Source organism: Pleurodeles waltl, chromosome 10 (assembly GCF_031143425.1).
Source record: "Pleurodeles waltl isolate 20211129_DDA chromosome 10, aPleWal1.hap1.20221129, whole genome shotgun sequence".
NCBI lineage: Eukaryota > Metazoa > Chordata > Amphibia > Caudata > Salamandridae > Pleurodeles > Pleurodeles waltl.
This window is the reverse complement of record NC_090449.1, coordinates 256,530,229-256,556,858: the sequence shown is the minus strand read 5'-3', so window position 1 is coordinate 256,556,858 and position 26,630 is coordinate 256,530,229. Positions and strand designations below refer to the sequence as shown.

Below are 26,630 nucleotides of genomic sequence, written 5' to 3'. Positions count from 1 at the left end.
AGCATTAAGGAGATAGTCTGAGGTACAACTTACCCCACAAAGCAACAGAAGAAGCAGAGCAGGACGTTCATGAGCCCAATCTCGTGAGATAACTTGGTGGTGATTGCCTGCTGACAGTGGGGACACACAGTCTGCACTGGGGAGGCCTGGAAGATCTCCCCCTGCAGCACAGTCACTGTGGTGGCAGCCCCTGGAGGCACTAATACGGTGGCAGTCTGTGCCCCTGGAGATGGGAAATGTGTAGCAGCCGGGGGGTAATATCCCATGGGAGTGTGGGGTCCAGGAGGCGGGTAACAACCTAAAGAGCATTTAAATAAAAAGAAAAAACGGTTACCACTGCTACTATCAGAAGACACTGCAAAAACAATGCAAAAACAATGCAAAAATGAATGTTAAGAGTTTCTGTGCCAATGTGGAGGGCATCAAGTAACAACCCTGAAGATAACTCACTTACACTGAAATAGAAGTGGCTGGTCACGTCATAACTTTGGACAGGAACGGGTTCACAAGTAAGTTATGAAACAGTTACTGTGTACATTTATTATATTGTAAAATAAAGTTTGCATATAATTACGTTGAAAAAACAAGCGGATACACTGGCATTTTTACAACTGATCCTCCCATTTCTTCAAACAACTAGCAGCATTGGAGGAGGAGTGTTAGGGATTAAGCGTAAATAAGAAAATGGGAACAGAGGGAAAATACTTGTGAGAGAGAAGCTCAGAATGGCCCACCTCCAATGAGGTAAGAGAGTGATGGCATATAACGTATAGCATGAAAGTTCAAATTTCAAACTAATAAATACACGCGCACACACACACACACAAAATCATTGGGGACACTACCAAATACAAGGTAATTTTCTTATATAAAAGGGCTTCACCTAGCGGTCAAAGGTTGGAACGACCTGCACCTCAGGAAAGGCTGATCGCTCCGGCAATTCAGGAAAGGTCTCAAGTCCTGGCTGTTGGAATGAGCAGATCGCCTAAGCAGTAGGCTGCTCCAGCTCCTTGAGACTCTCATGGGTGATTTCCTGCGCTTTATAAATCCTTGATTGGTTGATTGATTCAAGTTTCAATCCAATACCCCTGCACCTGAAACTGTAAATCGAAGCAACTTTGCCACTCTTCGGAAAATATTCCCCAGGCCTAATTCAGCACACTAAAATATTTATCTAACTGTTGATCATCATCTTTTTGATGGTTCCCAACTACTCTGCCAAACTCTACCGTTGTCTGGGCTACCCGGATTTTGGAACACAAAGTAACAAATTATGCAGCAAGATTACATCAATGATGTGGCAAAAAAGCAAATTATGCAGCGCAATCTTCGAAAGTATTATTTTTCATCCATTTTAGCTCGAAGGTCTCTTTTTGTGAGATCGGCAAAGTAAGTACAAAAATATGTGGCAATGTGCCCAGTGTTAACTATACTTCGAAGAAAAAACATTTATTAAAGTGACTGCCCCTAAAAATATGTAATATATGAAAAACCATCATGGGTAACGTCATATGATCCTATGATGCCATGGCTAGGTTCTTGTGACAATTATCAACCCACGGCAATTTTGTACCACATTGCCATTTTTGAGACGGAGCCTCTCCCCAGCTAATATCCGCATGGTGGCCTACTTTAAAGAACTCAAACCTACACTTCTGGTTTCAGAACCCTGTTAATGCGCTTGATCACTTTATTGGATTTAGGCTGACTTCTAACTTTGCCTTGCTGCTCATAAATATTAGCAACATATACTCGTGATGTTTTCTCTACTCACTGATTGTCACCAGCCTACTTCGACACCAGCTCAAGCATGCCAACTCCAAGTAACAAAACAAGCGAAATACCAAAAAAAGTAAATATCAGACTTACTGACTAACATTATAAAAAAAGAGGATACTCAAAACATAAGATGTCTGGATACAGAACGACAACCCAACGTGGCCAAACAACCAGCTTTCAAACGAGCTGATAAAACCTACATCAGTAACACAGTACCAGAAATGCTTGCTCATCAAAGCAAATTTGATATAAAATACAGGCTTTACATAACGACCTAATTACGGACATGTATCTAGATTGCCTCCTCAGCAATGAAACCTGACTAGATTATTACGTGGTTCCCATCTTACAAGAAGCAATGCCACCAGAATACAAAACCATCATCATGAGAAAGTGTCTGAGTAAATGAGCTGGTAGAATTGCAATGGCTCACAACAAATCGCTGCACCTGCATTAACTTCTCTCTAAAGCAATTTGAAGCTCTCCTAGTCAAATGTAACCTTTCACACCAAAGACAATATCTCCTGTCTACTAATTTATTCTCTATCTGTTCAAAGAACCTGTTTCGTAATAACCGTCTGCAATGTAACAAGATTGCCACCTCTCATCATTCTAGTGGATTTAAAATCATTGCTTGAAAAATCAGATTGACCATCAATGCGAGGACTCTACTCAGGGCATGAAGCTTTGCCACTCACACAGCTCAACACTAATATTCCCTGTAAACTGTATGTCTAAGTGCCTACGCAGGTATCTGATAGGCAGCACACAAAGAGTAGAAGTGTGGCAGGCACCATCAGGAAAGCAATTCAGAAAAGGATTGTTGTATGTGAGCTGTGAATTCGGAGTTCCTGCGGCTTTCCACTGCTAAGGAGAAGAGTAAGGACTAGGGTGGCTAGAATCTAGAGGTCCTGGAAGAGCAGGATCAAGAGGACCCAAGGAGCCAGCAGGACCAGTGGAACCAGGGACAGCAGGATCAGGTGCAGAAGGACCAGGACTTATAGGAGGACCTGGACCAAGAAAAGAAGAACAAAGAAGAAAAGGATGAAGAGGACCAGGAGTAAGGGATAAAGGAGAAATACAAATTTCCCTTGGTATAAGTTGAATGTTCTTGAAGGCCGACAAAACAATTAGAAGATGCCCAGCTAAATGACAAATTAATGCAAAGGTTGAAAACTTGGACTTGAGCATTTCAGTATAAATAGTTGGTTTAAAGACATGGAATGTGGTGGTGAAATGCTTGGCGAACAAACACTAAAAGGGCGAAAGACCAACGATTGCCATGGGTTCATATCTGCAACATGCTTGAGCACATACATTTTAGCTTAGCTTAGGCCTCGGCTTGTGCCCTGCTAACCAGATATATGCTCTCATTTCATTTATTCATTTTAGTTCAGCTGTGATTCTGCAAAAGCATTGTTATTATTTTTGTGCACAACATTTCACCATGTACTTCTGCCCAAAGCGGACAAGAACAGTACATGATAATCCATCTAGTATTGTTGCCACAAGAGTATGTAATGAGTCTGACACTTAGGCACATGCCCACGTCAGGCCTATTTCACAGAACCAAAACATGTTTCTTAAAGAAATCATAGTACAGGCCAGGGTAAAGGAGGGAGGTCATTCCAGCAAGGATGCATATCCACGCTGTATTCCATTTCACTGCTGACCTCGGCCCTGTTTCTACAACCAGCCAAGGCGACGGCGGGCAGACCCCCGTTCTCAGGTAATGGTGGTGGGTGCCCCTCTCATAGACTAAACACAGACAGATTGGGCTATCAACACTTTAATCTTGCTAGAAGTTAGGGGTTAGGTAGGATTCCTATGTACATGTTATTCCAATATGCTTCAATCAAAGATTTGTAAAGTGCTGCATATCACCCCAGTGGGGGCATCCAGGAGCTGTGGGAAATCCCTGCAAACTATTGTCTACTCATCAAAGAGCCATGTCTTGAACTTCCTCCTGAAGTCAACAAGGGTGTGCGTGTGTGTGTGGGGAAAGGGTAATTCCAGATCTTGGCAGGAAGTTGGGAGTAGGAGCGCCCTCCACTGCAGCGGTGGTAAACTCTCGGGACCTGAGTGGGCCAGTGGAAGGAGAGTCTGCGATTGATGAGATTGGGTCTGATGTCATGAAGGTATTTGTATGCGAGGGTGATAACCTAGAATTTGCACCTGTTAATCACAGGCAGCCAGTGGAGACCTCTGAGGTGGGGGTGGGGGGGTGATGTGAGTCTGCCTGGGGACGTCCAGGATGAGTCTCGTTGCTGCGTTCTGGATGGTCTGGAGACAGTGGAGAATCTGAATGGGGAGACCAACATAAAGGGCATTTCCGTAGTCTAGTCTGCTGGCGAGGATGGCTTGGGTTACAGTCTTTTTGGATTCAATGGGGATCTATATGAAGATCTTCCGCAGCAGGTAGAGGCTGTGGAAGCTGGAGGTGGCCACTACGTTTCTCTGTTTTTTTAAGCTGACTTTGCTGTCAATGATGACGCCAATATGGCAGGCGTGGTCAGTCGGGTTGGGGGTTGTTTGGGTGTGGAGGGCCACCAGGAGTCGTCCTAGGGGGAGGTGTTGTTACCAAAGAGGATCACCTATGTCTTGTCTGTGTTCAGTTTCAAGCAGTTGGATTTCATCCATTCGTGTTGCTGAAACTGTCTTTAGGGGTGGCATACTCTTTGGTGATGGAGAGTATCAGTTGAGTGTCGTCGGTGTATGAGATGATGTTGAGTCCGTGGGAATAAACAATCTTGGTAAACGGCATCACTTAGGTGTTGAAAAGGGTAGGGCTGAGTGAGGATCCCTAGAAGACGCCGCATATGGTGCTCTTTCGTTCAGAGGTAAAAGGTGGGAGGCGGACTTTCTGAGTGGTTCTGTGAGGTGTCGAATGCAGCGGAGAGGTCGAGGAGGATCGGGGCTACCTTCTCTCTGTGGTGGAGGAGGGGCCTGATGTCATCCGTTGCAGCAATAAGAGCGGTCTTGGTGCTGTAGTTGGTGCAGAAGCCACATTGGGGAGGTGTTCAGTAGATTGTGACTTTCCAGGGGTTTGGAGAGCTGTTTGTTGATGCTGTTTTCCAGGGACTTAGCTGGGAAGGAGAGCAGTAAAATAGAGCGGTAATTTTTGAGTTTTCTGGGGTCGGAAGACAGTTTCTTAAGGAGTAGCTTGACCTCTGCTTGCTTCCAAGCTTGGGGGATGGTGGCAGTCCTGATGGAAGTGTTGAGGGTGGGAGTGAGGATGCTGCTGATTTCCTTCTGGCCCAGGTTGAAGATATAGTGGGGTCATGGGTCTTTGAATGAGCCAGAGTGGGTCGAACTCATGAGGGCTTCTGTTTCCTGGATGGATAGAGACTTCCAGTTGGTCATCAGGTGGCTGGGAAAGTTGCCTGATGGGGTCAATAGGTGTTTGATGCTGGTGGGTTGGGATGTGAAAGTTTCTGTAGATGACTGTGATTCTGTGGTGGAAGTAATTGGTTAGTGAATCGCTGAGGGTCTGAGAGGGATGGATTGTGTTTTTGGTAGCTGCTGGGCAGGAGAACTCTGACGTTTTTAAAAAGTTCCTTCGGGCGGTTGGTGCTTTCCCCAACGTGGCAAAGTAGGCAGCCATTTTTGCTTCTCTGAGGGAGAGATGATACTTGTTCAGTGCTTCTTTGAAGGTGGTGCATTTTACTTGGGAGTTGAACCACCTTGCAGGCTTGCTGGATCTTCTAAAGGTGGAGTTCCTTGTGGGGATAACTTTGGTGGCACCGTTGAGGATCCATTTGGATAGACTGCAAGCATCTTGCTTAAGGTTGCCAGAGAGGATGGGTTTGCTGGACTAGAGGACGGTAGTCCAATGGGTCTCTGTGACTTTTTCCCCATCTGCGGAAGGGGGGAGTTGGAGGTTTGGTGGAAAGCTCCAGTCTGCTGGTTATAGAGAAGTGTAGGAAGTGGTGGTCGATCCATGAGAGCTCCATTGTGTGGGAGAACTTAATTTTTTCACTTGATGTAAAGATGGGGGTCCAGGATATGTCCTGCAGTGTGTGTGGGGCTTATGACTAGTTGTTTGAGTCCGATATTGCTTAGGTTGTCCAGGAGGTTGGTGGAGTTGTGGCTGATGGGGTCTTCTAGCTGGAAATTGAGATCTCCTTAAAATATGTAGTCTGTCGAGTCGATGGCCACGGGGCTGATGAAGTTGGCAATGGCCTTGCAGAAGGTGGGAGCCTGTACACAAGGGTTCACCTGATGGTTGATCTGGCTCTCTGTTCGGATAAGAAAGTTAAGGAGTTCCATGAGGTGAGATGTCTCTTCCTCAAAGGTGGTACAAGGGAGGCTGTCCTTTTGCGTGATGGCGATTCCTCCTCCATGCTTATTGTGGTAGTCCTTACGGGGTGGCGCAGATGATATCGGGGGCTGGGCGGGTGTGAGCCAGGTCTCAGTGATGAACATCAGGTCCAGGCTGAGGGTGGTTATGGTGTCCCATATTTCCATGGCGTGTTTACAGAGTGATCTTGTGTTGAGCAGTATGCAATGGAGTTGTTTCTCGGGCTTGGAGGGTGGCTGTGGGGGGCCGGTAAAGGTATCACTGTAGCAGGTGAAGTGGCATTGGAGGCAGGGGAATGGTCCGACCAGGGGGAGGTGATGCAGCAGTTGTTGTCTTGGTCAGGGGCCATGTCCCAGAGCTCAGCTGCAGAGTATCGGGGGATGGTAGGAGAGCCAGGGTTCCTGGCGCTTGGTGCGATCCAGGCACAGATGGGTGCAGACGGGCTTACCTTTGGCACGCCCAACCGTTATTAAGTAGGTCCTGGGGTGGGAGGGGCGCAGTGGGAGGAGAGTGGGTGGGGAAAAAAAGCAGAAAAAACAGTGGGAAGGTGGTGGGGGCAAAACAAACAGCAATAGGGGCTATAGGTGCAGGCAAAGGAGGGTGGACTGGTCCCACCTGTACTCTGCTCACAGCAGAGTTGGCAGAGCAGAGCGACCAGGCAGAGAGGGGAGCTGGTTCAGGACCTGTGTGGGTTGTTTAATTTCTTTTCAATGATTTTAACAATCCTAATCTTGCTATGTCTCATTACCCTAATAACTGCAGCTCATATATTTTATTGTAGATTGCAGTCTTTTCAATAAATGTATTGAAAACCATCCTGCACCTTTTTCTTTGGCCTACGTGTGTGGATGAGACCTTTGCTAATGAGAGAAAGGGGTAAGATTTGTCGACCAGAACTTCCCTGAGAGGTCACCCAGTGTCATGCATTAGGCTGCCACAAATCACATTTTCTTTCTATGTTTGGATGAGGTGCTCCTAGCTAGCCAAAAGGGTGGGCCGACAGCTGGCAAGACTGTGTAGGACTCACTCCATCACCCACAAGCGGTGGTGCTGCCGCCTTCAATTCAGCAGTCTTGTCCCAATAACGAGAGTCCTACTAAATGGTGCTGCCAACGTTGGTAAGGCATTAATTATACAGGTCTCCTGAGTATCTCTGTCTCACATACACTAAAGGTACCCTATGTACCAATATACAGAGACGTCCGTGGTTTTTGGGAAAAAATCCTCAGCTGAATAGGGACCACCTATCTAGGCTGTATGCTATTCAACCTTCTACCTTAAAAGGATCCCACGTTGGGAGTTCCCAACTCTGATACAGATTATTTTAATATGGCACAACCAGTAAATATCCGACAGAACTGTAGACAACCTGTCACACAGTTTCTTTTAGCTAATGGAGTAACAAATAAGGGAGGGGATGTCACGTTTGTCGTTGAAGCTCATGACACATACAAAACAGAAATATTTCACTAATGGGTCAGCTTTCCAGCAATAAATACAGACTCAAATACATTTCACAGATACAGAATAGCACATGTACCACAACAATACAGAGCATATCAATATTTAGAAATTCCTTAAAATTATCAAGACCACCAAGATTGGTTCAATGGCGCCCTCCCACATGTAATACAACATGTTAGATTAGGTCCTTCAAGCAATGACGGACCAACCTGACCAACATTGGTCACATATACACTACATCCCAATGTGCAGGCTATGCAAGTAGCTGAAGTACGCACATTATATAATGAGCTAGTAGCAAACTCTAGACATTTAATACAATTCGTAATGTGGACCTTAAACAGAGTCCCAGCGAGGGCTGCCCTAGCTATAAATCAATTGCCTGTTACAGGGATAAGCCTATAAACTGTCCATTCAATAATGGCAAAGGCACCAACTGAGCAGGAGAAGATTCCGTTCAAGGCTGCGCAAAAAACAAACCAGCTGGAAGCAGTGTTTCCCCATACGGAACCCCAAGATAAACATAGAATTCTCACAGTGTGCTTGCCGTTTGGAATGGTTGCCTCAGTAGAGGATTGTGCCCCTTGGAGCACAGTCTTCGGCGCAATATATACCACTGTGCTTTGTACACCGACACTTGTGAATTTACTGGCATTGTTAAAACAAATTCAAAATGAACATGGGGCTGCCCTGGCCCTGGACTTGGGGATGAAATTAATGCGCACTTTTGGCACAGTATCCTCAATAATTTTAAGAAATATTTAAGGGGAAGCAGCAGCACTGGCAATTCGCCTACAGCTCCAAGATGTTCCTCAGCTGGATGAGGAGCGAGAGCTGCCAAAGATTATTTCTGAAACTTATACAAGTATAGCTTGGGACAGTCTGAGGGCCAGACCAACTAAACCTCAAATTACAGAGTACTTCTCCTAAGGAGAATACTAAGCAAGCACAAGAGAGCTCTAAAAAACACTGTGATAAACAAAAACAAAATAAAGATAGAAGAAGCCAAAGAGGAGAATCTCCACCACTGGAGACCTCTGAGAAACAATACAACCTTAGAAATAGGGAAACTTTAAAACTCCTGATAGAAATCAGAATACAGACAGTCACCCATCTTGTTCCTTCCAGGACACACCGGATAAATGGAGTGACAGGAGGGCAGTCAAAACACCAGAGCAACTACATGGAACTGAAACAGGACTCACTACGTTCTTCAGAAATTTTCACCAAAAAAAAGAAGAGAAACCTCCATAGCAAAAACCCCAATTTAAAAGGAAAATCAATCAATCAATCAATCATTGGATTTATAAAGCGCACTACATACCCGTGAGGGTTTCAAGGCGCTGGGGGGGGAGGGGGGGGGCTGTTGTTACTGGTCGAAGAACCAGGTCTTGAGGAGTCTTCTGAAGGTGAGTAGGTCTTGAGTCTGTCGCAGGTTGGTGGGGAGGGTGTTCCAGGTTTTGGTGGCGAGGTATGAGAAGGATCTGCCGCCGGAAGTCTTTCTTCAGATGCGGGGGACGACGGCGAGGGCGAGGTTAGTGGAGCGGAGCTGACGGGTGGGGGTGTAGAAGCTGAGTCTGTTGTTTAGGTAGGCTGGTCCGGTGTCGTGGAGTGCTTTGTGAGCGTGGGTAAGAAGCTTGAAAGTGATCCTTTTGTCCACGGGGAGCCAGTGAAGGTTTCTCAGGTGGTGGGAGATGTGGCTGTGGCGGGGTATGTTGAGGATCAGCCGGGCGGAGGCGTTTTGGATGCGCTGGAGGCGTAGTAGGTCTTTTGCTGGGATGCCTGTGTAGAGTGCGTTGCCGTAGTCCAGCCTGCTGCTGACGAGGGCCTGTGTCACTGTTCTTCTTGTTTCTGTCGGGATCCACTTGTAGATTGTGCGGAGCATGCGGAGTGTGTTGTAGCAGGAGGAGGAGACTGCGTTGACCTGTTTAGACAAGGTGAGGGAGGAGTCTAGGATGAAGCCCAGGTTGCGAGCGCGGTCGGACGGTGTCGGTGGGGTTCCTAGTGCAGTGGGCCACCAGGAGTCGTCCCAGGCGGAGGGGGTGGGTCCGAGGATGAGGACCTCCGTCTTGTCCGAGTTCAGTTTCAGACGGCTGTTTCTCATCCACTCGGTGATGGATTTCATTCCCTTGTGGAGGTTGGTTTTGGCGGTGTGCGGGTCTTTGGTGAGTGAGAGGATGAGCTGGGTGTCGTCGGCGTAGGTGAGAATGTTGAGGTTGTGTTGTCGGGCCACTTGTGCGAGGGGGGCCATGTAGATGTTGAACAGCGTCGGGCTGAGGGATGAGCCTTGGGGGACGCCGATGATGATGTCGGTGGCTTCGGAGCGGAAGGGGGGGGGGAGGCGGACTCTCTGGGTTCTGCCGGAGAGGAATGAGACGATACAGTTGAGGACTTTTCCTTGAATTCCGGTTTCGTGGAGGCGTGATTTCAGGGTGCGGTGGCAGACTGTGTCAAAGGCGGCAGATAGGTCCAGGAGCATGAGGGCTGATGTTTCGCCGTTGTCCATTTGCTGTCTGATGTCGTTTGTGGCGGCGAGAAGGGCGGTTTCGGTACTGTGGTTTCATCTGAAGCCGGACTGGGAGGGGTCTAGGATGCCGTTGTCTTCGAGGTGGCTGGTTAGTTGTGTGTTGACGATTTTTTCAATTACCTTTGCTGGGAAAGAGAGCAGGGAGATGGGTCGGACGTTCTTGAGGTCGTTAGGGTCTGCTTTGGGCTTCTTAAGGAGGGCGCGGATTTCGGCGTGTTTTCATTTTTCAGGCAATGTCGCTGTTTCGAAGGAGATGTTGATGACCTTCCGCAGTTGAGGGGGGCGATGGTGGAGTCGGCTTTGTTGCATACGTGGTGGGGGCAGGGGTCTGACGGAGGTCCTGAGTGGATGGAGTTCATGATCTTGCGTGCCTCTGTGTCGTTCACGTTGGTCCAGGAGGTCAGGTGGTTTGCACAGGTGGTGTGTTCGGGGGTGGGGTCTGGCGTGGGAGTGACGTCGAAGCTGTCGTGGATGTCGGTGATCTTCCGGTGGAAGAAGGAGGACAGTGCGTTGCAGAGTTCTTGGGATGGAGGGATGTCGTTGACGTTGGAGAGTTCTTTCACGATTCTGAAGAGCTCTTTGCTGTCGTGTGCGTTGTTGTCCAGGCGGTCTTTGAAGTGGGATCGTTCGGCTTGTCTGATGAGTTGGTGGTGCTTGCGGGTGGCGTCCTTGTGGGCTGTGAGGCTGTCAGGTGTGTGTTTGAGGAGGCATTCCTTTTTTAGCTTCCGGCAGTCGCGTTTGGAGTTTAGGAGCTCGTCGGTGAACCAGGTGGCTTTTCTTCTGGCTTGGTTGTCGGTGGGTTTTTTGAGTGGCGCGAGGGTGTTGGCGCATTCGTTGATCCACAGGGTGAGGTTATGGGCGGCGGTGTCTGGGTCGGTGGAGTCGGGGGGTGGGTTCTGGGTGAGGGCGTTGGTAAGCTGGTCTTCCGTAAGTTTGCTCCAGCATCGGCGGGGTGGTTGTTGGGTGCAATGGTGCTCGGTATGTTTCTTGTAGGTGAAGTGGATGCAGTGGTGGTCGGTCCAGTGGAGTACGGTGGTATGGTTGAAGGTGACGTGGGCGCTTGAGGAGAAGATGGGATCAAGCGTGTGGCCGGCGATGTGGGGTGGTGTGTTGATGAGTTGTCTGAGGCCGTGGTTGGTGAGGTTGTCTCAGAGTAGTGGAGCTGGTGTCGTTGTTGTTCTCCAGGTGGGAATTTAAGTCCCTGAGGAGGATGTAATCCGTTGAGGTGAATGTGTGGGTGCTGGTGAGGTCGGCAAAGGATTCACTTAATGGTGCTCATGGTCCGGGGGGTCTGTAGATGAGCGTTCCTCTGAGAGTGGTGTTGGGGTCGGTGTGGATGCGGAAGTGTAGGTGTTCGGCGGTCTTGAGGGAGTCATCAGTGTGGGTGTCGCCCTTGAGGGAGGATTTGTGGGCGATGGCTATGCCTCCTCCGATTCTGTTGTTGCGGTCCCTACGGATGATCTTGTAGCCGCCCGGGATGGCTATTGCGATGTCGGTCGCCGTGAGTCGTTCCACCAGGTTTCGGTCAGGAAGGCTACGTCTAGGGCGGTGGAGTCGAGCAGGTCCCAGAGCTCGATGGCGTGCTTGCGTGCGGAGCGGGTGTTGAGGAGTATGCAGTGGAGGTGGTTAGTTTCGGTCTTTGTTGGTTTCGTTGTTCTGTCGCAGGTGAATCTGCAGGTGCGGCATGCGAAGGGTCCGTGGGTGTTCCTTGGTGAGGGCTGGGAGCATGCTGTGATGCGGCCGGGATTGAGGGTGTTGATTTGGTCGGCCGTGTAGCGGCGTCTGGAGGTGCAGGGGTCTCGCGGACCAGGAGGGGTGGCGCTGGGCGAGGTCCAGGCGCGGACGGGCGCAGACGGGCTTGCCTTTGGCGCGCCAGCGGCACGCCCGCTGCACTGCCATGCCGCGGCTGCCATAAGAGGAAGGGAGGGTGGGAGTGGCAGCTGGGAGGCGGGAGGGCTTGTCCTATGAGAGGGCTGGGGGGTGGGGCCGCAGGGGACACAGCGGCGGGAAAGGGAACGAGGAAAACGGTGAGAGAAGGAGGGGGGAGGCGGGAGGGGCCACAGGGGACGCAGAGGCAGGAAAGGGAATGAGGAAAACGGTGAGAGAAGGAGGGGGGAGGCGGGAGGGGCCGCAAGGGACGCAGCGGCGAGGAAAAAAAGCAAAGAGGGAACGGGCAAGGAGGTGGCGCGGAAGGAGGAGCGGGGAGCGACCTACCTGCGAGCAGGGTCAAAGCTTGCTCTCTGCTAGCGCGCCGCGGCTGCCATAAGAGGAGGGAGGGTGGGAGTGGCAGCTGGGAGGCGGGAGGGCTTGTCCTATGAGAGGGCTGGGGGGTGGGGCCGCAGGGGACGCAGCGGCAGGAAAGGGAACGAGGAAAACGGTGGCAACAAGATCAGTCAAGGATGCCACTCATATTGGGAGCATTCTTGAAGAGCAAGACAAGGGAAGTGGCATCTAGAAAGCACGGCAGAGGCCATGATATGTCGCCAGAGTCTTATAGAGCATCTGGATGCGTCACCATCTGATGACTTCCTTGAAGTCGAAACAGCAGACAGGCACGTCACCCCACCTGAAAGGGTTTACAAATTAAACATTCAGAATGAGGGAGACATAGAATGCACTATTAAAGTTATCTCTAAATTATGACATTTTATTGGCAGAAAAAGATTGGCCAACTGAATATGTCCGCATGCTCCCACAAGGGAAAGGTGTGATTTTGCCTTCTTTCTCTGCTCTAGTTCCAGATGCAGTAAAGGAACCCTACGCTGCCTATTGGGCTCTGGCACAGGCTTCTGCACTGTATGGCAACCACATAGGATGGGATAACGATTCCCCCTACTATGTAATACCAATTAGATCAACTGTACAAATTCACCCTCAATATCCAATTAAACATGAAGCTAAAGCACCAGTGAGGGAGATTCTCACACAACTTATGTGCCAAGGAGTAAAAGAATCCTGTATCTCTGCAATAAACACCCCATTTTTCCCAGTTCCAAACCTGACCATTTATATAGAATAGTCTTAGATTACAGCCATTTAAACAGTCACATATGCACATTAGTAATACAAAATGCACAAAGCACAGCACTCATTAACATTATAGGGCATAAAAAAAATAAAAAAAACTATCTTGAATATTTCCAATGGGTTTTTCTGCCAAAATTTAGCGTCTGAAACCCCGGCATTTAATTGCCTTCAGTGCGCTTGGCTCTCAAAGGCGGTTTTGCCATTTACCTCAAGGGTATAAGAACAGGCCTGGGTTGTCCTCTGCCTGTGCAACATCAATACTACATGATACAAATCCCGAGGTATTGTCCTATGTGGATGACATCTATCTCACAGATGACGACTTCACTGGACATTTGGCCTGGGTGGATCACATTGTTTTAGGATTCACTGCCCAAAGCTATAAATTCAATCAAGAAAACCAAAATAGCTTTTCTTAGTGTTCTATTCCTAGGATACAAAATATCTGATGAGGGTAAGAGCCTAGCCCCACACCTTTTGTAGAGATGCACTCACTTCAACCTCAAAACACCATAAAGAAACTTCAGTTATTGCTGGGTTTCTTTAATTTTGACAGAACATACATTCCTGATTATGGACAACGCATTAAACCTCTTTATGATCAAATTAGTCCAGATTTTTCAAACAAACATTGGACACCATAACACACACGCACCCTCAGAGCTTTACAACAAGAAATGCTAGAGGCACAACACTTACACACATGTAACAGCAAATCAAATTTGGTAGTCAAAATAATTCCTGGTGCCATCGGATTCACCAATGTCACATTTAATGAGGGTGATATGGTACCCACAGCATACAAATCACATTTGTACTCTAAATCAGAACGATGATTTTCACCAAATGAAAAAATACCGACTACAGTACAGATGGCTGTCATTGAAGACAGGCCACTTGCCCAAGGGAAACACATTATTGTAGTTACCCCGGTTCCAGCCCTTGAGGTTGTCATCAAATCCAGCATCCCAAATGCAAAAGCATTGCATTGCATCCATGTTGGATTCAATGGGCAACCTTCCTGACTGCCACTGATGTTGAATATGTTTTCAACCCCAAACTGCAGACCCAAGAATTTCTTCAATATGAACCCTGTGCCCTCTCACATCATGCCTCTTGATCAATACAAAATTATCATTTACACCAATGGTTCAGCACAACCAGCTGTAGACACTAAACACCAATACTCCACCACTTGTGCAGCTGTTAGCGGGGTAATGAGGATTGGTACATTACACCTTCAACATACCTGTACAGGAGACCTGAGGGGAATGCACAGCACAACTTGCTGAGCTTAAGGCTCTAATTTTTACACTGGAACATATGGATCCTGAACAGTCTACATTGATTGTGTGCGACTCGTACTACTGTGTCCAGTTATACAATGATTATTTACATAATTGGCGCCTAAACGGGTTCTGAGATTCAAAGGGGAACACCATCAAACACAAAAACTTGTGGGGAGGGGTAGCAGAGCTTAAGGGCAGACTACCAAAAGTTTATGTAATTCATACATTGGGCCATCAACATGTAGGAGTACACATTGTTGGAAACACTTTGGCTGATGAAGCTGCCAAAGCTGCAGTAGCTGCAGCTTCCTTTGCTGCAATTACTCATTCTCATATGAGATTGGATGATGAGACATTGGCTGCTATGAAAGCTTTGGCTGACAGCAAGCCTTTACCAGAAGCATACTCTGCAAAATATACTTACCACCTAAGTGCCTAAAATATGGCATTTGAAACTATCCGAGAGGTGGGTGATCGTGTGTTTCCCAAGCAAGATCAGAGATTAGATATCATTAAAGCAGCGCACAAGGGTTTTGCTTCTGCCCATGCTGGTGTGGCAGCTACTATCTCCTTGCTATAGAAATGCTATTGGTGGCCATATCTATACAAGCAGACCAAACAGTATGTCCTTCATTGTGACATTTGTCAACAAATTAAGGGGCCCACCATCAACGGCCCACCGCAGACACCCCTTCTAGTGTCCAACAAGCCACTATAATGTGTGTACCTAGGCCAGATGATGCATACAAATACATTTTAGACGCTACCGACTCATGTTTTAGCTTCCTATAGGTATGGCCACAATGATCGGCTGATGTCGAACTGTTAATTAAGATTTGCAAGTCTTTGTCTGGACATATGTAGTTGCAGCATTCCACTCAGAGCATGGCACTGCCTTTGGATCCAGAGCATTTAGGGACACCACGGCAACAAAGGGTGTTCAACTCCATTACTCCTCACTCTGCCATCTAGAAGGTAATTCGATCGTGGAGAGGAAGCACTGAGACTTAAAGCAATCCTTAACAGGGAGGGTATTAGGTTCTGGCCGTAGCTGGATTCATCACCTATACTGGGTCCAGAGAGAACTAAATAATCTGCCCAGAAGGTCATGTATGTCCCAGATCTTGATGGCCCTGGCACGGTGGTGGCAGAAACACCCTTTGACGTAAATGAACGTGTTGCTGTTTTACAGTAAATACAATTAAGTGATTTAAAAGTTCATCTGCCTATGTCGCCACCTTGGGAATGAGGGATTTACGAACAACATCTATTGGCTGGATTCCTAAAGTTGGGGGTCTAATACGAGAAATGATTGCTGTGAAAAAGGAGTTTGGCACAACATATAGAGCACTGATTCCAGTCCTGGGAATACACAGTACCAGAATTGTTATCCTACCACCGCTGTCTGGTTCCCAAAGAAAACCGGTTTGTTTCAAAATGCACCATGTGGCTGACCCTGCGCAGTAGACCAGGAGAATTCCTGGGTAGTTCCCTAGCCTCCCTCCCTACCTAATGGGATTTATCTCTTCAAGCACTCAACAATGCTGCTGCAAGTACCAAGGCTACAACTGTCTCCCCGGGCTTGAGGAGGGTGGAGAATTAACTTTTTGTTACTTCCTGTCACTACTTAACCAACAAAAAACGTCCAAAGCATAGATCTCTATTATTCCATTTCAACACAGATGACATTGTTTATTATGAACCACCACCATTGGGTCCATCTACTAGTTCTGCATCGGCTCCTGTTTTTGCACAGATTGCTTCTGGTTATTTTGTCGACATTGACCAATTTTCTTCATTGACTGCATCTGTCTCAAGAACACATTAGCTTTACAACTGGCTTAAAAACAATTATTTGGTCCGTCCATGGTACTATCTATGGATACTGCTGACATTGCTTGCCTTCCTGCTTTAGATTGGGTTTGTCATTGTTTTCTTTTACTAATAAATGGTCACTACCTTCCTGAACATTCTGCTGTTGAACTGGTGGATGAGATTTTAAAACCTTACCTTTCTTCCCATCAGGTCAGAAGAGACTTGCGTCTTTTTGAACATTTCAGCTGTCCCGATGGGATTTTTTGGGATAAAGTACCATATGATATTTTTGGCCCTACTGGAGTCATTCAAATTCCCTTTGTCTTCAAAGTTTCTATGAATTATGTTATTACACCTGGGGTTGTTTCTGATGACTAGGATCTTAAAACAGTTGATTCCATGCTTTCTGAGCTTGAATATTATAATGTATTTGAAAATGAAAATATATATATATATATATATATATATATATATATATATATATATATATATATATATATATATATATATATATATATACACACATACACACACACACAAAATTAGGGGGAAATGTTCTGTACCATCATTATGAACATTACTTTCTGCACTGAGCTAGTACCCCGAGATCAGTTATAATTACACACTATGGGAGCACTGTCTGACTCCACCAGTGGGGAATTCTGAAACATACATAGAAAAGTTTGCACATTTTACTGGGGATGATGCTAAAAATGCAGTCATATTATTTTTTATTACCTCCTTCTATAGTGAAAAAAATATTGCTAACCAACACAAAATTAATCTATTCGGATTCCTTTGTTTCCAAGCTGGCCGTTGAGGGCTATGAGTTTTGGAAAAACACTTTTGATTTGAAGAGTGTATGGGTTACAAGAGATTGGCAAGTACAGGGTAGAGAAGCTTTAGTTAGAGCATGCTTGGCAAATTATATTTTTAAATGACACAGTTCAGCAAAGGACTTGCCTGGGGTTAAAGACACCAGCTAAATTTAACAGCTGGCAGACACTTTTAAATGTCACTGAAGAGCAGCAGGGTTAAAAATGGTACATTTAATTCCTCACTTTCATGTCCCAAGGGGTGGTTATTGTGGCCAATGGACACAAATGGTTGTTAGGCACGTTTTGTAAATTTCACACGGGGTTTCAGAGCAAGCCAACTGGACCCTTGTTACATCACAGCTCAACACTCGGTATCATTACAACATACAGCGTTGGTAAACTTTGCCAACTATGGTTACGTTCTTCCACAGTAGCAGCTGTCAAAGAACACCTTGGTCTCCTTTCAGAAGAAGTCGACTTGCAAGATTTCTTGTTAGGTCCTAGAAAGCCGAGCTCAAAATGTTTTTTATATGCCATATACAATGAGATCTGGAAGCTTTCACAAATGGAAACTGCTGCATATTTTCCATTTCAATTGATAAAGAAAACATGGAAAAGACTTTGGTCGTTTTCCTAGAATGGTATGAACACACGGTCCAACCGCATTTACACGCTATCTAAGATTGTGTCATCTGCAATAGATCTGAGCGGTTAGGGGACAGCTATATACACAATTTGCAGAAGTTACCTTTTGATTCAAAATATCTATATAGCAAAACAGAGGTCTTTTTTTGTGAAAAGGAATGTGAGTCTGTTGTTAGTCATTCTACGATTTGTAAGCAGGTGTCCTTGCACGGCACTTATAACGCAGCTGTAGAGAACTTGCTATTTGAAGGGTACTCTTGTCACTTTGATTCACCAAGTATTTTATATACTTTCAAATGGAAGTTATGTGATGCTGAGTGATGAAGGCTGCTACAGGATAAAGCCTGGAATTACCTTTGTGATTTGAGTTTCCCGAATTGTAACTTGCTGCGGCCATGTGCTATTTACCCCCCACGAGAGATAAAAGTAGTAGAAATACGGCCGCACACTGCTACCTCAAATGTAAGTTCTGACAAGCTGAGCAGACTAAAGGCACTATTGTTTCAAAATCATGCGGCACGGACATCAGCAACAGAGACCTATGGCGTCCAACTGGCAAAGTCAGCAGCAGAGATGTAGTCCTTATTAAATGCCAACTTCCCCAAACATTTTGGAGAGTTGGTGAGCAGGATTTTCAAAACATCAAATACTATGGGAATTGTGCACCTTTTTGAGGCTGACAGTTCTGGATTTGTTAGCACCTTCCAGACTGTATCTGGAGTGATACCTTCAGCCATCCATTCACTCTTCTTGAGTGTTCCTTGAAGGATTCCCAATAACTTTGGCATTTATTGGCAGTATCTGGTTATTGCTATTTTTGATATGCAATGGCTGTCCCATCTTAGCAAAGCAAAGTGATGGAGCTACCACCAGCCCACCTGGTCGTGATCGCATGACGCAGTACTTCAGAGCTTCATTGCTGCAGGAGCTCAATCTGAATTGGTCATTGTCATCCTTACCAATACTGACCTGTGTACAGCAGATTTTCCTTTGCTTGTGGTGATTCTTCGAGTGTGCACCAAAGGTGGGTCTTGCTATGCAGCCTGTGCCTTCTTTCACTGTTGTTCCGACAATGGAGAGGATGCTGTGGGTTTATTTCTGCACCTTGCTTGGGCACATACATTTCATCTTAGCTGAGGCCTATAGCGTGTGTGCTCTTTTTGCCAAGATATATACTGTAATTTCATTCATTCATTTTAGTTCAGCCTGCTTTTCAACGGGGATGTTTTACTTTTCCTAATCAGCTGTGATAATGTGAAAGCGTTATTATTTATATGCACAACATTTCACCAAGTACTTCTGCCCAAGGCTGACTAAGTAGGGACAGATTGGGCTATTACCGGTATGCTCTCACTAGAAGTTAGGGGTTAGGTAGGATTCCTAAGTATGTTATTCCAATATGCTTGGGCTTATTTTCCTTTCACTGATCTTGACAATCCTATTCTTGCTATGTCTCATTGTCCTAATACTTGCAGCTCATATGTTTTATCGTAGATTGCATTTGTTTCAATAAATGTATTGAAAACCATCCTGCATCTTTTTCTTGGCCCTACGTGTGTGTGTGTGTGTGTATGAGACCTTTGTTAATGAGAGAAATGCGTAAGATTTGTTGACCACAACTTCCCTGAGAGGTCACTGAATGTCATGCGTCAGGCTGCCATAAATCACCTTTGCATTCTATGTTTGGTTGAGGTACTGCTAGCTAGCAGAAAGGGTTGGGCCGACAGCTGCCAAGATGGTGCGGGATTGACTCAGACATCTACAAGCAGTGGTGCTGCTGCCCCGAATCCAGCATTCTTGTTCCAATAACAAGAACCCTACAACACTATTAAGAAATCAAAACTTACGTAAAGCTTAGGAATGGTTTGATTTACTTTACCAATCCCTGAAGAGCCTGTTGAAGATACTACAGAGTAGGAGAAAGAGAGAGGGAGGAATGTACATGAAGGAGAAAATTGTGAGGTTAAGATTCAGAAACAAGTCTGGTCTTTTATAACACACATTGGGAGCAAATGATATAGACAATATATTTAAAAGATGCAGAGACATTCCGGAAACTAGTCCAGTTAGGGATGGGAAGAAGGAAAAATACTTTAAATTGTATGGTTTCTGAAGTGGCATGGAAATCTACCTGAAAGACACCTAAAGTAAAAGTTATAATGAGCTTATTAAAGAAGTACAGAAGTTTGATGGAGAACTCTTCTGAAAACCGATAAAAAAGCTACGACACTTACGCTCACAAGAATAGCCGGACATGCCAACCTTTCTTGTAGTACTTAAGTCGATAACAGTAACTGGGGAGACTCCAGAGAGCTGGAAAGGAGCTATCATGAAGTCTATATATAAGAATCATATCCCCTCTATTCTGAAGAACTATAGACTAATAGGTCTTATGGATATAGTGGCGAAGACTTATGCAAAGTTTGTACTCCATAGGCTAAAGGAATTGACTGTGTGAAAAGCATTTATTCGCAATAGAGCAAGGTGGCCGCAACGAAGGCCACTCAACAAGGGATCATTGATTTACTTTATGGTCAATAACCAACAAGCCAACAGAGAGTAGAGGCAACTTGTTTTGTTGTTATTTCGACTTCCAGGCAGTATTTGACTTGGTTAATCAAAAGATACTTTGGGCTAGTCAATCAATAAATCAGTCAATAAATCTTTATGCTGTTTAAAAATTCTGTTTATAAATAATACAGCAATAAAAAACACTCACTTGACAAAAACCTTAAAAATCACATCCCAAATTGAATTAAGCATAAAAAAATAAAGAAATCATATACAACTGCGCATGCAGCAACAAATAATGACAATTTTTTGAGACCCTGAAGTCAAGCTGTAGAATAATTTGTGCCTAAAAGTAGAAGCCAGAAATAAAGAGCATAGCTTACAAAAACAGCCTTTCCGTATGAGCATGGTCCAAAAAACATATCAATGCTATATTCCATGTCCACCATATTTTGCAGTCTTACTGCAGCCGTAATTATGTATACCATAAGGTAGACCAAATCAGATGGCAGTAATTGAAGGTAGAGTAGAACCAACCTACGTCTTCTTATATTGAGTGACCTAGGTAAGGGGATTTGGAAAAGTTTCCTTGGTTCACTACAGACAGATTGAAAGTGCTGAAAATCCCAGGTGGCTTATTAGGAATATTGAAAGAGCCCCACAGGGAGAACTGGGCAACAGAAGATTTGGATCACAATGGCATTTTATCGGAGGAAATCTAAATTAGAAATGAGCTGCGACAAGGCTGTATGCTGGCACAAATGTTGTTTGCATTTAGCCTGATGGATTTGCTATCAGTCTTGTGAGGTACAGCTTCCTTTTCTCCACAGATTGGACACCATGACGCAAATAGGTCTGCAAAGAAAATTAGAAGCCTTCCACTGATATTGTGAAATGAAAACATTAATTATTGATGAGGAAAAACAAAAATAATGGTATTTGGACACTTGAAGAAAGAGTTCCAATGGTATGTAAGTAAAACAAAGGTGGAAGAATTTAACTCTTCTAGTTAAAGTTAGATACTTAGGTATGCAGTTTTCCACAAATTTGAGTTGGAAACCCCATTTTGATACTGTGTAATCTTGTGCACAATCAATTTTTGCAGGGTTGCATACATTTACAGAAGATTATGGTGGCCCCAATTTAGTCCTAGTATTGACAGCATTTAAAGCAACAGTAGAAAATAAATTGGTACATGGGACAGAAGTCGAGTGAACACTGGACTGGGATGAAATTGAAGATGAGTGCATGGAATCTGTATTAAATTTGCCAAAGTCTACAATGGTACAGACAATAATTATGAAGACAAGTCTGATATCTTGGCATTTATTATATATATATATATGAGATCAGCGTTACAATTTTGCGATAGGTTATTAAGTTGAGAAGACAAAATTGCCTCTCACTGCAGAAAGGAAATAGTAAAAGGGAACTAAAATGGGCTGCAAGATTGAGTGAAACTGAAGAAGATTTTAACACAACTCCCTCTAATGTCTCCCATTTTAACATTTCCAGTAAAGCTGTCATCAGAACAATAAAAGAGGACATACAATTTTCTAAAGAACTGGATTTTAGTTATGTATTAATGAAGAAGTCTACAATATCCCATGTGAAACTCTTGGAAAAAGTGATGTTTTTTTTCTTATCTCTGCCTTACTGAATTCAGAAATGAGACATGCAATTTTAACATTTGAAACTGGTCTAAATTCATTCTATGCTCGACCTAAGATGGCAAAGTATTTAAAAGAAACGGGGTGCAAGGTGTACTTGCATAATAAATATGTGATGTTCTAATACGCATAAGAAATCAGGGGACTATTTAACCCTATTGTAAAGAAGTATGGTGTAGATAGTAGATTGAAAGCTAGAAAGATTCTATTTGCAATTTCTAGATGTTGTCTGTGCTCTAGAAGGATAGTTATCAGCAGTTAAGAATTGAGACTTTGCAAAAATTATTTCCTATTGGTGTAAGATTATAATTTGCTAATTTGGTGTTATTTACTGTATTATGTTTAAAGGATTACAATCTGAATAAACGTTTAACTGACTGACTGACTATGAGCTGGTCAACATGGACAACTTGAAGAACAGAAACCAGATGAGAATTAAGATTAGTAGGGCACAGACCAACAGGACCAGGAAGGGGTATGAAGGGAAGAAGTAGAGGGACTAGGGTTCAAAGATCCAAAAGGGCCAGGAGCAGAAGCCTAGATTTATGAGGACCAATAGAATCATTAGGACCAGAGGCTGACCAGAAACAGGTCAGGAAGACAAGAACGACCAGGAGGACCAAAAGCAGGCACACCAGGACCAGAAGGACACTGATCGGGAGGAGGGCTTGGACCAACAGAAAGAGAATCTGAAAGATGATGAAGAGGAGGACCAGAAAGTTGACCACCGGAACCTCTAGGTGTTCCATGAGCACAAGGATGACAAGGAGCTACAGAAAGAGAATTTGGACAAGGGAGACCGTGGCCAGGACGGCAACAACGAGAAGGACCATGACCAGAAGGCTCAGAGCAAGGAGTAACAAAAATTACCAGGGAGGATGAGTGTCAGGGCTAGGAGGACAATGAGCAGAATTAGTAGGACATGTAGGCCTGGGTCCAAGAATACTAGCTGGTCTAGGCACAGAAGGATTAGGCTCAGATATAGGGCCTGAAGCAGGAGGAGGAGGAGGACCAGGAGGAACACCAGGGGATAAACCACTAATCCACAAGAACCACTGGAACTTCAGAACTACCAGAAAGAACAGGAACTACATCAGAAGACTAAGAACATGAAAATTAGGACGAGCAAGACCAGGACAGCATGACATAAGACAACAGAACTTAGAAGAACCAGAGCCAGGAGGTACAGAATCAGTGCTGGAAGGACTTCCAGAACCAGAAGGACCATGGCAAGGAAGATCTAAATGTCCAGGGTCAGGGGGACCAGGCAGATCACAACCAGGAGGGCCAGAGCCAGCAGGACTAATCATCTGCCATTGCTGCTTCTGTCTTCTGTCTCTGTACCACTCACTGGGCGCAGATGCATCAACAAAAGCTCATCAGTTCAGTAGCTCAAAAAAGCCTTTTCAAACTGAAGGAGGGTGGGCGTGCACTGCCTCACATCCCATCGCTCAATTTGCCCCAATACATCTTGGGAAATTAAGTGGAGAATAACACTTACTTCAGTGGTAGTCTTTTATTTTTCACCCTTAGTGGTGCAGCCTGAGCTGTGTAACCCTAGACACACGTTTCTGGGAAAGAATGCAGTTGCACTGATGGAAATAATGCTCTAGGAAGTGGAAATCCAAAACAAAACTGTGAATAGTCCAATAAATCAAAATCCATTAGCAGAATTTTGAATGAGACTCTCTGTCATGTGACATACTGTAGAAATCTGAGGTAAGAAAGCCACTGAGGGAAGGGAGGTCAAGGCACTCTAATTATTTTTTGTATGAGGTAACTGGTTATGAAAAGGGCAGGGCTTTTATTTTGTTTCAAAAGTAATTTTTTTTGTACTTCTACTGAACTGTTATTGTAGGACTCTAAGCTCATGATGGAGAATGATTCAAGCATGTGAACCTATGAACAGTTAATTGCTAAAAGAACTTGGTGTTTGGAAGCCTCTGAATGATCACACAATGAAGGGATAGCCCATTTATTATACATGGTAAGCAAGTTCATTCTCTATCTCACTAGTTTTGTTATTCTTTTATGTTACTGAAGAGTCTCAGACTGACAAAAAAAATCATTCAAGTATATGAGTCTTTTGAAAACCCAATGCAGGAGAAAGGAATGTTGTAGAACATTCTTAGAATTCTCATTCTTTTGGAATAAACGTTCTGGGGCACAGTATTTTAATCACTGCATTTATCCCAAACTGAAATAGTGATTCAGATAAGAACAGAGTATGGTACGTCCACGCCCATGTTGTTGAGACTTAGGGCCTGACTTAGAACTCAGTGGGTGGGTTACTCCATCACAACGGTGATGCATATCCCTTCTGACAAAATCCAAATCCCACTGAAGATAATGGCATTTACATTTCGTCGGATGGGATATCTGTCATCGTTGTGGCGGAGTAACTCGGCCACCGAGTTCTAAATCAGGCCCTTAGACCAGAGGCAGACATTAAATCCTCCCTTTTCTTTTTCTTACTGTTCATTTTTTCATTTATAGTTTATTTGAAACTACGTTGTGTGCCCTGCCAATCCAATAGAACAAGGCTAGGTGAATAAGTCAATATTTACCATGAGGTCCGTATGGTCCACTGCCATCTGGGGGGAAATGAGGAGGAATATAGCCAGGCTGAGGAGTTGCTTCATAAGGTGGTGGTCCAAACTCTGGAGGCATCATTGGCATTCCCTGGGGTTGAGTCATAGCTGGAGGAACTCTCCCTAAAAAAAAAAAGAAGCTCAATGACACCAGACAACAGCAACGCAAAGAAGCCTGGCTTATAATTGAAAATGCCTTCTCAGCCACAGCCTGAGTTTAAACACTCAAATAGTGATCATATATGCAATCTTTACTCATTGTAGCAATCATGCATTCATTTATCCACCCCGGGCCATTTCCTGCATTCACCCAATAAAACATGCTGCTATGGTGGCATATTCTTGCAATAAAAATAATATTAACATAGCAGCAAGCTGAAGTTTTGGTAGTAATAGTACACTATAGTACTAATAGTACACTATAGCACACTATAGTACTAAGTACTATAGTGTACTATTACTACTTAGTACTACTTAGAACTATAGTGTACTATTACTAGTATTAATATTACTATAGAACATAGTGTATCATTGCTTTACAATTCCAGAATGGCAATGTGCTGGCCAGCTTCGAAAGGTAAACAATTTTACAGTGTGGAACAATGGCCACCTGGTTTAAAAGCATCCATAGACTTCAAACTGTTAATGCCCTTCCTCACAGACCTCAAGCTTCACAATATTAATGGAAGTCAAATTGTGCCATAAAAAATAAAGCCACATCTAAATGAAATGCCCCTAAGTTAATGATCACTATGTACTGTCTGGTTAAACTTAGAAGCTTATACAGAAGCAGGCTGTATGCAGAGCACTCTCGAAATCATACAACAGAGAACACAGAGGATGATTATCTAGAAATCACTTAACAAAGATGTGACCAGGTCTAGGTCCTTGAGGCCCACTGATCCCTAAGAGATCACATCTGCACAGACCAAGGCCAGCTATTTGCAACTGCGCACTGTGAGAGGTCACAGAGCAGAACATGCAGAGCCAACAATATCTAAACTGAGACTCTACGGGAGAGCTCAGATCAGCATTAAATGCGGCTATAAGTAAACTAGGCTCTATAGGAAGATTGCAAATCAGCATGTCCCTTGGCATCAAAGATTACCTTAATCCCTTTAGTGAGGGTGTCGGCCAATGCTGACACCCACCCTCCCTCTCCAGTGTGTCTGCTGGCCACTGGCCGACACAAGGAAGAGTTACAATAGATTCTCCAGTGCGAGCACAAGAGGAATCCTTTTTTATTTTAAAAAAGGGCAGGGGCGATGCAGAATCGCTTCCACATCAGCCTCCACCCTCGCCAATATGGAACATTAGTGCGCCGCAAGCCGCGCTGAAGTCACAGATTCCCTTCGGCAACGGCGAAGAAAAAGGTCAGTTCTTCTTCCACCGCCTGGAGGGGTTTCGGATGGCTTGATGCCTCTCCAGGTTGCAGGGAGGTATAGTTGGAAAGGGGAGAGTCTTGCCTTTCCAAAGATGTCTTCCTGACATTTTTTCCTGAATGTGGATTGTGGCATGACTGCAATCCACAGCTAGCAAGACCACTAGGCCATCACAAATCTCATTTGGTGGTCAGCCAGTTATCATGAGGTCGTATATGTATTAATATATGTGAGTGTTTTTTTCCTGGGGCTGCGATTACACCCCTGGGGGAATAGAAAAATAAATAAAATAAATAAATAATGGATTGTCAGGGCGTCTGACCTACTGTCATACAGGCCGACCGACACCCTGTAGGTCCTAATTGTTTTTTTAATGAATGTTTTCAAGGGAGTGAGGCGGCAATTGCGGCCCCCATGGGAAACCACACATTTCCTAAAAAAAAAATGAGTCAGGGAGACGTTTTGGTCAATTTGATTTGCAAACTTTTTTAAATGTAATCTGCAGATCATACATAAATTGTAGATTATGTGGCTTTTTTTTTTATAAATATGTGTTTTCCCCCTGGGTTCCATTATGCTCCCAGACGAAAAGCGCACATTTAAAAAAAAAAAGGAACACTTAATCTGTCACCCCCTGCATAATCTGCAGATTTATATAAAATAAAATAAAGTGCTTACAGCACAAATAAGTCAAAAGTGAGTACAAATGATGGATATGTTCACATGCAGTGGAAGGCCCTGCGCAAAGGTTGACTGGGAATCATTCAGTTGCTTATTTATGTATTTGATTGTTATACTGGTGCTATTGAGGT

At 44.7% G+C, this 26,630-nt stretch overlaps 1 protein-coding gene across 2 annotated transcripts in view; it reads right to left on the bottom strand.

The window, feature by feature from the left end:
- Positions 1-26,630, bottom strand: part of CDIP1 (cell death inducing p53 target 1) — a 177,174-nt gene that overhangs the window by 54,274 nt on the left and 96,270 nt on the right. For both annotated transcript variants that reach the window (XM_069210373.1, XM_069210374.1), the window contains exons 5-6: positions 24,413-24,559; positions 34-298 (exon numbers count right to left, since the gene is read on the bottom strand). In XM_069210373.1, coding sequence (XP_069066474.1) covers positions 34-298; positions 24,413-24,559 — 412 coding nt within the window. The remainder of the gene's footprint in view (positions 1-33; positions 299-24,412; positions 24,560-26,630) is intronic.